General features: G+C 41.9%; 1 protein-coding gene across 3 annotated transcripts in view; it reads left to right on the top strand.

The window, feature by feature from the left end:
* parp8 (poly (ADP-ribose) polymerase family, member 8) overlaps positions 1-16,257 on the top strand; it is a 169,832-nt gene that overhangs the window by 119,423 nt on the left and 34,152 nt on the right. For 2 of the 3 annotated variants that reach the window (XM_007892207.2, XM_042335349.1), the window contains 3 exons: positions 622-1,177; positions 6,015-6,068; positions 6,728-6,823. In XM_007892207.2, the coding sequence (XP_007890398.1) occupies positions 622-1,177; positions 6,015-6,068; positions 6,728-6,823 (706 nt within the window). The remainder of the gene's footprint in view (positions 1-621; positions 1,178-6,014; positions 6,069-6,727; positions 6,824-16,257) is intronic. The other variant, XM_042335361.1, reaches the window with a different exon arrangement.

The following is a 16,257-nucleotide window of genomic DNA, read 5'->3' as shown; positions in this document are numbered from 1 at the left end:
TGAGGGTCGGGGAGGGTGGAGGGTGGAGGGTGGAGGGTAGGGGGGTGGGAAGCAGGAAGATCGAAAGCACAGTCGAAGAGGAGGGTCTCGAGATGGGTCTTGAAGGTGGCAAGGGAGGGGGCAAGGGGGAGGGACTGCGGGATGGAGTTCCAGAGGGTGGGGGCAGAGTGCTGGAAGGCCCGCCTGCCAATAGTGGGGCGAGCGAGCAGGCCAGAGTCCGCTGAGCGGAGGGAACGAGCAGGATGGTAAGGGTTAGGAGGTCGCAGAGGTAGGGGTGGGCAAGACCATGGAGGGCTTTGACGGTGGGGACCAGGATCTTGAACTGTATCCTCTGTGTGATGGAAAACCAGTGGAGTTGGGCAAGGATGGGAGTGATGGGGTAAAAGACTTAAAGCGGGGTACAAGATGAAGAGATTGCTTCACCAGAGCATAGTGTTTTTTTTCATGCCTTATTTTCATACTAGGACGCCATTTAGATCCTGCTGTACTAGACTGTAATACAGGTATGATGGAATTTGAATTGACTTCGTCTGCTGTAAATAATCCAATGTCTGTCTGCTATCATGCTTGCAGTGGAGGTTTGAAACGTAAAGCTAAAATCTAGTGTTGGTTAAATTTCAGGTCGCCAAGTTACCCTCCACCAGGATGTGGCAAAAGCAAGACAAAGTTCAAACCGGAGCAAGATGGGGTTTCCAAGTCACAGAAACTGTTAAAGAGGACCTGTTCCAACACCGTCAAGGTAGAAGACGGTTGCGAGTCCAAGCCTCACAAGCCAATGGGTCGCTCACTCTCGGGTGACCCTAGAGCCGAGCTGGCTGTTCCTACAAAGCCACACAAACTCTTAAGCCGGCCATGTTCTGCTACCGTGAGGCTAGACGAAAATATTCCTTTGAAGTCCCACAAGATACTGAGTAGAACATGTTCTAGTGACCCCAGATGTGAGCACAACAGCACCCCCAAGGCACATAAGTTGTTGAACAGGTCCTGTTCGGGCACTGTGAAGGCAGAGGAATCGGATGGGTTGAAGCATCACAAACTGCTGAGCAGGTCCTTCTCCAGCAATGCCAAAGTGGGTAAAACGGAGCCGTGCAAAGAGCCTGCTTCTGAGGGCAGAAGACTCTCACTTACCTCAGGTCTTATTGGCATATTAGCACCTTCCACTTCATCACAGCCCACCGTATGTACATGTTTTTTCTTGTCTCTTAATTGTTGCATTCAGTCACACTGAGTTTTGCCCATAGCAATCAATACACTCAGACTCCGTTAAAAAGTCACAGGTTAGTTGGGTCGAATGGCCTGTTTCCGTGCCATATTATTCTACATAATTCAGTGTGGTGTAGCCTGGGTCCGTTTGTAGCACAAGTGGTTTTCCAGCGTGTGGCATTCAGGCGCCGAAGGCCTCCTGGGTTTGAGCATTAACCCAGCTTCCAAGTAACGCTAGCAAGAACGGTTGCCGGCTTCCAGGGTGCACGCACAAGTCACAGGAAGTGATGTCAACGGTGACCTGCTGACCGAGAAACGCAGGGTCTGATTTTAAGGATCCAAAACACTATGTTGTGATGGGTCTAACTGTACGTTCAAAACTGTTTAACTGAATGTTTCAGAATGATCAGTGAAATCCCACAATACTGATTGTACGTACAGCGTTATGTTTAAGAGCTTCCTCACGCTGAATCGATAATTAGAGTGGAACCAGTTTATTTAATTACCAATAATGTCCCTTTGCACTTGGAAAGCCAAAAATATAACAGTGAGCATGGTTTGAGTGTTGCAGGGAGGAGGTAGGTGTCCTCAGAGAACCTCTTGGGATGAATCACCTTCCAATTGCATTGCCATAATATGAATCAGTCACCTTTTGCTGTGACTAATACGTTTGTTTATGAAGAGACTTTGATTGTACCGGTTATTGTGATGGAACTCACGTTTTGATTGGTGTGACAAGAAAATTAAAGAAGGGTGAACAATGTGCATGACACAGTGTAGAAAAAAGCCATACATATAGTGAGGCAAAACAGCTGACTCTTGGCTAGGTGCTGAATAGACAACTCACAGCTGGGAGAGAAACTTGGGCTGGTGGCAGTTGCCCACATCGCTCGCGGTATGTTTCATTTTTAAAAAATAACTTTTAAAGTGTCCTTCTCAATAAGATTGTTTTTTCCATTGGATTCTAGAGAAACCCTTGAGCATTTTAGTGTTTTTGATACTTTTTTTTATCCCACTGGTAGAGTAGAAAAATAAATGTGGAGAGCTGTGTGCAGTTCTGGTCGTCATGCTACAGGTAGGATATTGTAGCATTGAAGTGTAGATTTCCCTGAATATTACTTACCAGGGTTGGGTGGATACAGCTATCAAGAAAGATTAAACAGGCTGGAGCTTTTCTCTCTGGAGATGAGATGACTGGGAGTGAACATAATAGAAATGTTTAAAACTATGAAAGGATTTGATAAGCTGGGCATTAAATAAACTGTTTTCATTTGTTGATGAGTCCAAAACTAGAAAGCATTAATATATGATAGCAAATAACAGATCTAAAAGAGAGATTAGCAGGAACCACTTTATGTAGACGGTGATGAGAATGTGTAACTCACTGCCAGAAGAAGTGATTGAAACAAAAAGCCTCCAGTATATTTAAGAGAAAACTCGACATTTACATGAGGTAGAAGGGAATAGAGGGAAAATAGGAGAGGGGAATAGGAGAGATAGAAGCTCATGTGAACCTTAAACACTGGCATGGATTAAACATTGGCTGAATGGCTTGTTTTTGTGCACTTTGTACAGAATTCTGTATAATTTTGCCACTTGTCCCAAAGATTAGCTGATACATATTTCACGTCTTATCAAGGTATGGTGAGTAGAACACAACAGGGTAGTAATATAAGATAGCTAGTAGGGAGTTTAGGAGGAACTTCTTCATGCAAAAGGTGGTGAGAATGTGAAATTCACTGCCAGAAGCTGTTCTTGTAACAAAAAAGCATGTTTATATATAAGAGAAAAAATTATGCAAACATGAGGTGGAAGGGAATAGGAGGAGTGGAGTCCGTATGGAGTATAAACACTAGTTGGGCTGAATGTCCTGTTTCCATGCTGTATTAGTCCCACACAACCCAGAGGGGAAAAGATAAAATATATTGGAACAAAGCTCAAAAATATTCCTTGCTGAGGAGAGATGAAATGGGTGAATTATTCCCTTGACTGAACTCCACAAGATTCCTCTCGGACAGTTGCGGCTATATTTGTGCCAAACTAAAGATAGCTTTGCATAATTTCTCCTTTGCCTCAGTCAAAGAACAGAGTAGTTTAAGCTCCACCATCTCTAATTATTTCCACTTTACCATCAGTGATTCCGAAATGGAAAATTTTCTTTAACGACGCACTGATTCTATGAGAACATGCTTGGCCTTTATTGTTCTTATTTGGGTAGGTGATATAAACCACGGGGTTACAATTAGCAGTTTCCTAAATCATTCCGTTTGTGAATTATACTGCCTTCCAGGCCTTTCCCACCATTATTTCCATATGACCATCGTGGCATAACAGCTACATCCAATGGAGTCCTGTAGCTCAGTGGTTAGAGCACTCGCTTTGCAAGCGAGAGACCTGAGTTCAATTCCAGGCAGAGGGCGAAACCTTGGGCAAGTTTCCTTACTTCACACAGAGCCTAATAATAATCCTCCAAAACCAAAAAACAATAATAAATTGGTCATTTTTAATCTACGACTGTTTGTGGGACATTGCTGTGCGCAATTGGCTGCCGCGTTCGCCCACAAATATACAGTCAATTCACTTACAGTGTGATCTGTGAAGCGCTTTGGGACGTCCGCCCGACGTGAAAAGCACTATATCAAATGCAAGGATTATTATTATTATTATTATCCAAACTTGTCCTCACCTAACATTTAAATAAACACAGCAGGAGTCGGGGTGGGGAGCCCTAACTTACTTTGCGTCTCCCTCACTGAGACCGGTTTGCTCTGAACAGATGGGGTGGGGGGTGGGGGGGGAAGAATTAATTTAGAAATGAAAAATAATGATGAAATTGAAACGTTAATATATTTCCGAAATTCATGAAGGTGACTTTGCTATTCTCTGAAGCTTAAAAAATGTTCAGCGCTCCAAGTCGCTGTCCTGCATGATGACTGCTATATAAATCAAGTTGTTGTTTTCCGTGGGAGAGCACGATAGCTATGACTTTGAAAAATAGGCACTTCCTGCCCTCATGCTGGTAAAACGGAAGGGGTCGGGTTGGGGAAAGGGGTGAGCAGAAGGAAGTAAAAGAGAATAAGAGAGGAGCTGTGTGGGTATAAGAACATGTCCATTCAAAGCAATGTCAGGCTTTGAGTTCACTCCTCAGTGTAAGCGAGTTGCCCCTTTGATTCCCTGGAGCAGTTGGAATGTAGTTTACTGCCAGACGCTGTCTTGATGTTTGGGAAAATAAAAGGATAACAGAGTTTCACTGAGATTCTCAAGGAGGTTGAGCTACTTTTAAGTCAGCCTGCGTCCATGAATTTTAAAAGCTGCAAAGGGAATTCATTTGGGTGAAAAATATACAAATTTAAAAGGACAGTGCAAACAGTGCATGGCATTTTACAATAAAATACAATACAATTTACACTTATCTTCCGCCTTTCACATCTGGAGTACCACTCATATCGCTTGACAGTGTTGACTGGGCACCCGAGCTGGGGTTGGGAGCTGAGGGGAGGGGTGAGATGACCAAAAGCGCAGTCTGGTATATTTTGGGACGGGCCTTTAACCAGGGAGGGAGAATGCCGTGCTTAAACATGGAGCATCTCAATCCTAGGAACCTAGGAACGTATAGGAACACAAAATGTACAGGGCCATTTCAGTCCATTCCCAATCAAAAGAAAATCAATATATATAATTCATGTAAAAAATATAATCCAACGCTACACTATCTCCCATACCTCCTCAATTGAATTCTTCGCCACATAGCTCTATTAAATTTGCTGACACAATCTACTTTCTTCGACTCCCTGGGTAGCCTATTCCACTTATTCACCACTCTCTATAAAGTAATTAAATCTGAACTATCTGTTCACCCTCCCTCTCCTGAGCTTGAGTCCACATGCCCTTGTTCTGAAACACGTTGCTGCATTCTACTCATTGCACGTGGTAATGTTGTAAGTTTATCACAATTATTAAGTCAAATCAAAGCTAATTTTGAATATATACCATATATACCAGCGTGAAAGTGTCATTCCACCTGAAACGGTGACACTGCAAAGGAAGTTTGAGATTATTGCAATGGGAAGTAACTGAAACTCTCTAGTTTGGTGTGTCATAACACATTCATAATATTCAGGCTTGACTGTGCAAACTCATTGCTTGTCGACCTCCCCAACTCTTCCTTCCATAGGCTGCAGATCATCCAGAACTCTGCAGCCTATGTCAACTCCTGCACCAGACTCCTTGACCCTATCACCCCCATCCTTGCCCGACTCCACTGGCTTCCCGTCACACAGAGGATACAGTTCAAGATCCTGGTCCTCACTGTGAAAGCCCTCCATGGACTTGCTCCCCCTACCTCTGCGACCTCTCATCCCCCCACCATCCTGCCCTCTCCCTCCGCTCAGCAGCTCCGGCCTGCTTGACTCCCCTACCTCGCCCACCCCACCATTGGCAGGCTGGCCTTCTGCCACTCTACCCCCACCCTCTGGAACTCCATCCCACAGGCCCTCCATCTCGTCCTCTCTCTTGCCTCCTTCAAGACCCATCTCAAGACACGCCTCTTCGACCGTGCCTTCAATCAACCTGCTTCCCCCCTTGCCCTCCACCCTCCCCAATCCCAACCCCAGCTCGGGTCCGAAACACTGACTGTCCAGTGCCTTGGGACGTCCTCCTAACGTGAAGGGCACTATACAAATGTAATCTTGTTGTCACTACTCCTTGAATAAGATAACTCCCAGGGCACTCTGAACGTGAGAGAAGAACACATACTGATACATTCGTGTGTGTTGATCTTCATTGCTCATCTATGTCTTTTTTGTTGCCAGCCTGGATATAACGCAAAAACACTACCACCGAGAGAACATGGCTTCCTTGTACAGGTAAGCATCTATTTTAATCACTATTTTATTTTAAAGCTATTTTAATCACTAAACTGCCCCATTTCACCCACAAAATTCACAGTCAGTTCACTTTACAGTATATTCTGTGAAGCGCTTTGAGATGTCTAAAAGACGTGATAAGGCAGTTTATCAAATGCAAGAATTATTATTTATTATTATTAATCATTTATTAAGGTCTTATTATTTACAATTTCAGCCTGGTCTCACCTCTAAGTCAGAAGCTGGTGGGTTCAAACCATACTCAAGCCACTCATTTCCCAGGCTGTCACTCCAGTGCAGTGATGGGAATATGCTGCATTGTTGGAGGTGCCATCCTTCAAATGAGACGTTAAACCAAGACACCTTCTGCCTGTACAGGGATCGTTAAAGATACCATGACACTGTTTGAAAAGAGAAAGGAGTTTCACTGAGGACTCCTCATCAACAACCCATCAGATAAAATTGATCATTCACTTTATGGTTGTTTGTGGGACGCTGCCTGCACACAAATAGTTTGCCTCATTCACCTAAAATATACAGTCACTACACTTCACAGTAAAATCTTGTGAAGAGCTTTGTGATATCTTGATAACGTGACAAGGTGTTGTATCAAATGCAAGTATTATTTACTATTAATGTCACAATTGTCTTCTGTGCAGACTATTGAGCATGCAGAGCAGCGGATCCCAGTGCTGAATGAGTACTGCGTGGTATGTGATGAGCCTCACGTCTTTCAAAACGGGCCAATGCTTCGAGTAAGTCAGAACTTTAATTCTTTCCTTGATGGTGTGCTTGTTTTTTTAGTGACGCTGCAGCCCTTTGTGTGCCTGGACACAAGAAAAATTTGTGTTCAGTCAGGTGTACATCCAAAACTTGTGAAGGGCTTTCCTTAGAAAACTCTTTGGTGGAAGGAACGTGTGTGTGTGGATGTCAGGTGATGGTAGGATAACAGAACCTTTACTACCATAGAAATACCATAGCACAGAACCAGGCTATCCAGCCCACCGTGCCTGTGCTTAAAAGAGCTATCTATGTATTCAGTTCCATTGTATTATGTTACATTAAGCTCTCTGGGACGCTACCCTGCATGAGAGGCGCTATATAAATGCAAGTTGTTTTTAACTGCATTTTTAAAAGCTAATGTACCTTTAACCTCAACCGCCATTCGAGATGTGGCATTCCTAATGTCTCACTATGCTCTTTTGGTAATTACTTTAAATCTGTGCCCTTTAGTTACTTCCTCACTGACAAGTGGAAAGAATTTCTCTGCATTTCCTTTCCAAAATCCCTCCTCATTTAAAAAATATCTCTATTAGGTCTCTTCTCATCCTTCTCTGTTCAGGACAGATATCAGGCTCATCTGTGGTGCCTGTTGGTTGATTTTCCTACCACATCTCACTATCTTAGCTCACACATGAATAATACCTACCTGGACAAGGTACCATAGGATATCTGAGGAACAGCATTTGAGGAATTGTACCCCAGTTAGAAAGGAAAAGGGAGACTTTGAGAAGGGGAAACAATTTGACAATTTTGGCTAACCCCCAAAATGCAGTGAATGTAACATAATACATGCCAACCATTGAATTATAATAATAATAATAGCAATAAGACTTACATCTTGTATAGTTAGTGCCTTTCACATCAGGAGGGCATCTCAAAGCATTTCACAGGATAACTTGTAAAGTGTAGTGACTCCATGTTTTGTTGGTAAACGTGGCAATCTGTTTTGTTCACAGCAATGTTCCACAAACAGCCATGAAGTGCATTACCGATTTTATTGAGGGATTGTTTCCCAGGACACCAGGAGAAACTCCCTTCTCTTTCCGTATAGTGCCATGGGACCTTTAACATCCACTTGAGCAGACAGACGGGTTGGTTTTCCTAGTAATCAGCTGGTTATTATTGTCAAACATGGAACTGACTTCACAATCATTAATTTGAGTGATTGTTTTTGTCAGTCAGCAATTAGAAAGCTCTTCACTTTAAAGCTCTTCAAAGTATCTTCACTGACATCTGCTGCATGGAATATGATTAAACCAAAGTATGATTCAAACTACCCTAGAAAAGCAGTATGTACAGTATTATTTGCAAACAGCAGGTGCCTTGGGTTGAGTCCAATACAGTAATGAAGTTTCAGGAATGGGATATAATCTGAACCTCTCAGTAAGATGACTGATTAATCACTTTCAGGTTTTAAAGTTATCGAAGTCAGCTTTAACTCTCAATCACCTAAAAACATCTGGTCTAATCCCCAATAAATAAGCAGTAGGCTTTCTGGCATGGCTGCTCCACTGGGGATAGCCTTTCCAGCATTGCACACCTGAAGAACTCTAAACTTGAACACTTTGGGAACTTATTTGCTTGCTCGTTCAGGTGGACTTTTAAAGATCCCACGACATTGCTTGAAAGTGGAAGCGATTTTTTTTTGCAGTGGCCTTGACAACAATCCTCCAGATGAATTAGTCATTCAGTTCATGGAATAATAAAGTCACTACAATTGACAAGATTTCACTGTGAAGTACTTTGAGTCATTTCAAAGTTACAGATGCTATATCAAATGCAAGAATTACTTTTTATAATTATTATTGACTTTTCATTGCCATAGGCATTTCCAAAGCCCTTTCACAGGGTCTTGTACCACATACTTATGGAGTCCTGTAGCTCAGTGGTTAGAGCACTCGCTTTGCAAGCGAGAGACCTGAGTTCAATTCCAGGCAGAGGGTGAAACCTTGGGCAAGTTTCCTTACTCCACACAGAGCCTAATAATAATCCCTCCAAAACCAAAACCAATAATAAATTGGTCATTTTCAATCTACGACTGTTTATGGGACATTGCTGTGCACAATTGGCTGCCGCGTTCGCCCACAAATATACAGTCAATTCACTTTACAGTGTGTTCTGTGAAGCGCTTTGGGACGTCCTCCCGACGTGAAAAGCGCTATATCAAATGCAAGGATTATTATTATTATTATTACTTCTAAACAAGCTCTCATCTGTGAGCTTCTATTCAAGCTATGCTTTGGCTATCTAGTTTCCTCTGAAATAGGTGTCAATCTGGTTCATTGTCAGCACTCTCACCTCTGAGTCAGAGGTTGTAGTCTCAAGCTCCACGTCATGACTTTGAGCTCATAGTCTAGGCTGACACGACCATGCAGTGCTGGGAAAGTGCTGCATTGTTGGAGGTGCCGTCCTTCGATGAGACATTCAATCGAGGTCTCATCTGCTTGTTCATTAAAGAACTTATCACACCATTCAAGAAGCGAAGGCAGTTTCTCCTAGTGTCCTGGCCAACAGTTTCCCAGATAAAATTGGCCATTCACTTCATGACTATTTGTAGGACACAGAACGTGGAGCCATGTTTGCCTACACAATACACATTACATTAAAACCTGTGAAACATTTTGAGGCATCCTGCCGACGTGATAAGGTACTACATCAAATGAACAGAAGCGGTTAGCACTTGGAGGCTGGAGTCTCCACAGACTTAATAATAATTATAATAATAATCCTTACATGCAATGTAGTGCCTTATCATGTTGTTGAGATGTCTCAAAACGCTTCACAGAATTTTATTCTGGTGTATTGACAATGTGAATGTAGGCGGTGTTTGCGGAAGGGTTATAGTGTTTTGCTTGTCTGTTGTCACCATTTTTACAACAATGCAACTGCACCTCCCACACAGGAAATATAAAGTAACTCAGTAATAATCTACACCCTCATCAGCCAGGGTTTGTCAGCACACCTGCAGCCACATCAGATCTATCGTTGCTCACTATAATATACATAATGCTTAGCCTCTTACTGCTCAGTGGATAAATGAACTGATGCTGACAAACCAGGAAGAGACCAAAAGCCTGAAATGTTTCATAGTCATAGCCTCAAGGACCTGATCTTTAAAATTTAACACTGTGTATAATTTTTTGAATATTCTTAACTTCACTTTCAATTTTGCAGCCTGCCTAGCCTCCACTGTTCTTCTTATGTTTTAAAATAACGGTCTTAAGACAAGACCATGAGAAATTTGGGGGTCTCCAGTTTGATTCCTGCTTACATAAATGTAATATAGTTGTTGTAGCAATTCACTACCCACCTTAATGTCACTGGGTTAACCCCAGGCTCCCCTTCTGATTACTAACTCAATGACCCATCCAGGAAGTATGGGTGCTCAGAGAAAACAGTCAGACACTACGACAACAACAACACCTTGCATTTGTATAGCGCCCTTCATACGGGGTAGCATCCCAGAGTGTTTCAAGTACTTGAAGGATTGCGACTATGGGCTTAACCAGGATATTTTTTTCAAGTACTCCCACTAATAGTAGCTCCAGAGCAGAGGGAGGGGGCAATCCAAACCTGAGCAAGAGCCAGTTTAAGGCCCAGCAGACACTAGCAAACTTGGGAGCGAGACTGGGGGGGAGCTGAGCTGAAGTTACCCAGCTGCTATTTGAAGCTTTACTCCATGTTGAATGATGAGATGGCCTATGGAGGTTGGGCGGCATATCACGGAATGTGTTTGTAAAGCACTCTATGGGGGATGGGTTGCAAATGTGTGGGTGCAGGCAAGGAACCAACAAAAGTCGCTGCCTGTCTTTGAGGGAGTGGAGGGAAATCGAAGAAAGAGGAACTGCTGTTTAAATTGTTGCTAATCCTTTGTGGGTTAGCGCTCGATAAACCTGCTGCAATAACTTCCACCACATGGAGATTCTGGCTATCAGTATGCAGTTATACCTGCTGATAGTAAAAAGGACATGGACACTCCTTCTCCCCAATAAAATCCCCCTGAGCATTACAGTCTATGGTAAAGCAGAAGAGCCACAATGTGACAACAAGGCTTGATCTCATCTTGAAAAGGAGGGAGGAAGGGACAAAATCCAGTCTGAAGTGTGATAATTATCCCCGATGCCACATTGAAAGGAATTTGATTTCTCTATTCCACTCTTTGAAGAGTGAATTGTCGTGGAGATTAATTTGAGAGGAATTGGTGATGTGGAATGAAATGCTTTTCCATTTTGTTCTACACAATATTGACACCATTTTCTAAATTTCTTTATAAATAAATAAGGAAATAACCACTATTTTTAAAGTGCAATGTCACTTACTTTGAGAACAGGTCTCATTGCTGCAACAAGTAACTTTTCCATCTCATATCAAGCTTGCGGTTAGACAGATGTCTAATGATCAACGTGTCACTACCTTCCTTGGGAGGGAAGTAAGAGAGGACTTTTGGGGTTTTGGGGGGATTGAATTGACTCCTAGGTGGCATGTCTGGCAGCAGAAGATCAGAATCGATCAGATCAGTAGTCCATAACCTGTGGCAGACATGTCTGCAATACTCCAGAGCACTGTTGAAGACAGACAGACCAGCCTAGCTCATTAGCACAATTTGGAAGAGTGGACCAGTCACTGGGGGCTAGAATTTGTTGCACTCAGTTATGGGTAACCCAAGTGGGAAGGGTTGTCTTACCTGGACAAGCAACTGGAATTTAACCAATGGCCTGCAATAATAGACTATGCAGTTTAGCAGTGAACATTTTGGAGTCCCCAGGCCTCGACATTGACTCTTGCCAAACTGCACCTAATCATCTCTTGGATTATGTAAATAGGGTGCAGCCCTTTGGGTAGGGAGGTTGCACTCCTTACTATACAAATGGAAACCATACATATGTGAAATTCTCAGTAGTTTGGTTTGGAGCATGAAGCATTGTGAGGGGTTCCATGGGTGTCAGATGTCCCTATGACTGGAATGGAATGTACACTCTCCTCTTCTTGGAGGAATGCACCCGCCTCATCTAATCCCAGAAACAATTAAGCACTTTCTTTTTTTGATGGCTAATCAAAAAAAATCTGTTGGTCAACGGATGAAAATTTACATAACGTCCTTCAAGTATCTCCGGAGTGCTTGACAGAGATAACAGGAAGCACTAAGCAGGGAGGAGAGGAAGCTGAATTTAAGTGTGTTGATCAAAGGCACAAGTGAAGAGAGAAGTTAATAAGGTTTCCAAGGCAGAAAGAAAAGAGCAAAGTAAAGAGATTTTGAACGAAGGTTCCAGAAAGTGGGACATAGAAGTGGCAGCTGAAGGTAGGTCGTTCAGAATGAAAAATGAGCTATTGCCTGGAAATGGAAGAGCAGCGAGTAGAAGAGCAGAGGACAGAAGAGCAGAGGGCAGATAAGCTTTCTTATTATAACGCTTATCACGTCAGATTCTCAAAACACCGTCTTTGTAAGGCAAACCTGACAGAAGTTTCCTTCCTATAATCTTTCGACCCAGAGAGCTACCAACTGAACTAGGCTACACTGTGGAGTCGTACTTACTGGGAACTGACGTTGAAGCTGTTGCAATTAATTTGTAACTGGCACATACAAGATTTACATCCTGCTAGACCAGGCTGTCAGACCCCATGGGTGAAAGTGCAGCCTAACCTTTGGTGTCGCCAACCTATCCAGGAATGGGTAGTACAGAACTCTTTCCACTGGCACAAGATCAAAGAGTTAGAGCTCATCCACAGCAGTGAGACCTGACACAATCTGCTGCGTATCCCAAGAGAGCAGACAAAATTCATGCGGATAATTACCAGCACTTTTATTGGCAAAATATCAGTGTAGTTTAACATTAGCTGCTGGAAAATTCCACTTAAAGAGCAAAATGTAGACATTTTTGTGTAACTGACATCCTCAGCACTGTTTATAGAACACATTAAATAAACCCCAAAATATCTGAAAATTCCCTCAGGCTATTTGCACCTTTTTTTAGGATTTCCTTAATAGAGTATTTCGATGGGAGTATTTCAGTGTCTTCTTCCCATAGATTGCTGGATTATATACTTTAGTTTGAACATCCCAATGCTTCCCAGATTAAGTGACCAATGTGACCAAATCCAAACTACTACTCTTGTGATTCCATCCACACACAACACCGCCCCTAGCTCAGATGAGGGAAGGTGAACAAATAGTTTGGATTGAATTAAATCACACAGAGAGTGTTGACTATGTGGAACGGATGCCCAAAGAAGGCAGTGGAGATAGATTGTGCCAGCAAATTCAAAAGGGAATTTGATAGTCATGGTGGAGCCCTTTTATAAAGGGGTGGTTGGGATCTGGAAAATCTGCAGGTATGCAGAGACATTGATAGTGCATAATTACTTATTCTTACTTTAGGAGTGACCACAGAGACCGTAATGGCTCTTTTGGACCATTCTGATTCCCATTCTCATGCTGGTTAAACTCCCACAGTGCTTCAATGCACACACTGGGGTCCCCTAGCCTTGAGAAAGTGCTTAATTGTTTCTGGGATTAGATGAGGCGGGTGCATTCCTCCAAGAAGAGGAGAGTGTACATTCCATTCCAGTCATAGGGACATTTCTGTTCATATGTGGAAATCTGTCTGGTTCAGATACTGTTTACACATGGTGATGGGTTTTCCATGAGTGTCAGACACTCAGCTGACCAAAACATAATAATTTCAAACCGAATAAATGAAACTTAGAAAAGTCACCCAAAACAGTCATGTTGTATCTTTCCAGCTGGGCTTCTTTTTAACCTTCACTGTTTGCTTATTTGTATGACATAAAACCAAGGTTGTATCGACCTGTTCAGGTGGATGGTAAAGATATCATGGCACTATTCCAAAAGAGAGGGGAGTTTCTCCAAGTGTCCTAGCCAACAATCCCCCAAATAAAATTGATCATCTGCTTCATGGCTGTTTGTGGGACATTGTTGAATGCAAATTAGTTGCTAGATTTGCCTACAAAATACACAGTCACTACAATTTACAGTAAATCCTGCAAAGCACTTTGAGGCATCCTCCTGATGTGAAAGGAACTATATCAGCTGTAAAGATTATAATTATAAAATGCACACGTTATGAATGAAGAAACTTGACCATTTGATGCATTTCAGGACACAAATAAATAAAGTGGCTCCTACCCTAAGGATCAGAGTCCATGTTTATAGACAAAGATTTTGGAGGTAGTTTCCTTTAATAATATGAATAGTGCCATGAGATCTTTAACTGGAACCTGAACAGGCAGACAGGATCTCAGTTTAACATCTTATCCAAAGGATGTGACCTCCAACAAATCAACACCCTCCCAGCAATGTGTCGGAATGTCAGTTTAGACTATGTGATTCCAAGTCCAGTCACGTGGCTTGAACCTATAAATTCTGACTCAGAGGAGAGAGTTCTACAACAACAACAACAAGATTACATTTGTACAGTGCCTTTCACGTCGGGAGGACGTCCCAAGGTGCTGGAACCAGGCAGACACACTGAGCCAGGCAGACATACTATTGTCTAGGTTGGGAAATGGTACGCATTGTAAGTGCTGATCATGGAGAAGAAATATGGGCCAAAATAGAATTTAATTTTACAGTACAAATTGAGATGGATTTAGCTACTAGCAAGCAGTTGTTGCGGTTACACATTTACATACTTGTAGTTATATATTTAGGTTGCTCCAGCGTTATGTAACAGCAACAATCAAGATACATAAATTTGGTCACAAGAGAGGATCATGTGATGATTTTCAACATTCTTGGTCCCATTTGATATCATCTTTCCAGTTTATCACCCCCATTGCCTTCCCTTTATAGCATTGAAAACATGTCTTTTTATAGCACATTTACCTTGTATATACCTTCCTATTGTATTTAAATTCTGACCAAAACACAGGCTTGATATGATCTGATGAAGTTTGTGTTTGGAAGGCAAAGCATCTGTGGTTTTTAGTGAGCCAGGAAATAGCACAAGCACAGTTTATATAGGTCATGTAAAGCGAAATCTGCACAACTGCAGTGAAACTACATAAGAGTATTTCCTTTAGTTAACCTTCGAGAAGCAACTTTACTTAGAATTGCTTAAATAGGAACATTTCCAGAAAAAAACATTAAAAACCTAGTTTATTAGTTCAAGCTGTCTCCAATTTATATTTTTCTCTCGAAAACACATGTGCCATCAAGAGGAATCTTCTGGAAATTTTATTTAATGTATTTTTTTAAATAATAATCGTTGCATTTGGTTTAGGGTCATTTCACATCAGGAGAACATCTCAAAGGGCCTCACAGGATTTACTGTAAAGTGCAGTAACTGTATTTACATTTTTACTATTGATCAGCTGGGGTCTGACACATGCGGAAACCTATCACTATTCTTAAAAGTATCCAAACCAACCAGTTCCACGCATCCCACCTGCACATGGAAATGCCCTAACTGATTTTTTATAGCATATAATGTTACTGTACATCCAACTAAACTAAGTATAAATCATAATCCAAATACATTATGTGCAAAGAATGCATAATGCATTTGATACACCGTCTTAATACATCTTCAAGACATCTCAAATTGCTTCACAGAATATACTGTAATAAAGTGAATTGATTGTATATTTTGTGGGCAAAACAGAAAATCACCCAGACGAGTTACTGCAAGCAACTGGACTGGTAGCATTTCTCATCTGGGTTTTGACCTGCTCTGTAAAAGCACCTTTGGGATAAGAAAGATTATTGTGAGGAATTATGTTAGAGAACAGGCCCATGATGTGAGTTGTGTAAATTATGTGTAAATTTTGCAATCTTTTTTTTTGTTTTTAATCCATGATAAAGTGTGCCTGTAACTCCCTCTTTGTGTGAGCTTTTAAAAGATATAATAATAATCTTTGCATTTGGTATATTGCCTTATAAAGACATCAGAGAGGTATCTCAAAGTGCTTCACAGAATGTACTGTAACGTGTAGTGACTGTAGGTGAATAAAGCAACCAATTTGCACATAGAAATGTCCAACAAACAGCCGTGAAATAAGTGATCAACTTTATTTGAGAGTATTCTTGGCCAGGATATTTGGAGAAACTCCCTTCTCTTTTCAAATAGTGCCAGAGGATCTTCAGTATCCACTGAAGGATGACCCATCCTCAGAACTGCATTGAAGTGTGAGCCTAGACAATATGAGTTCAAAGTCCTGATGTTGCACTTGAACTCAGAAGCAAAATTGTTAACAACTGAGCCAGGCTGACACCTCTCTATTTCCTAGAAGATAAAACTAGGATTTTATCATCTCAAAAATGGTTACTGCCGAGTGTAAGGACTATATTTATAGGCAAACACAGCATTCATTAAGTACTCAAAGATCCCACAGCCAGCCATGAATTGAATGAGCAATAAATCTGGAGGCACTGGAAGAAACTCCCTCC

Source organism: Callorhinchus milii, unplaced genomic scaffold (assembly GCF_018977255.1).
Source record: "Callorhinchus milii isolate IMCB2004 unplaced genomic scaffold, IMCB_Cmil_1.0 Scaffold1, whole genome shotgun sequence".
NCBI lineage: Eukaryota > Metazoa > Chordata > Chondrichthyes > Chimaeriformes > Callorhinchidae > Callorhinchus > Callorhinchus milii.
Note: the sequence above shows the minus strand (reverse complement) of the source record. Positions and strands in the feature narration are given on the sequence as shown.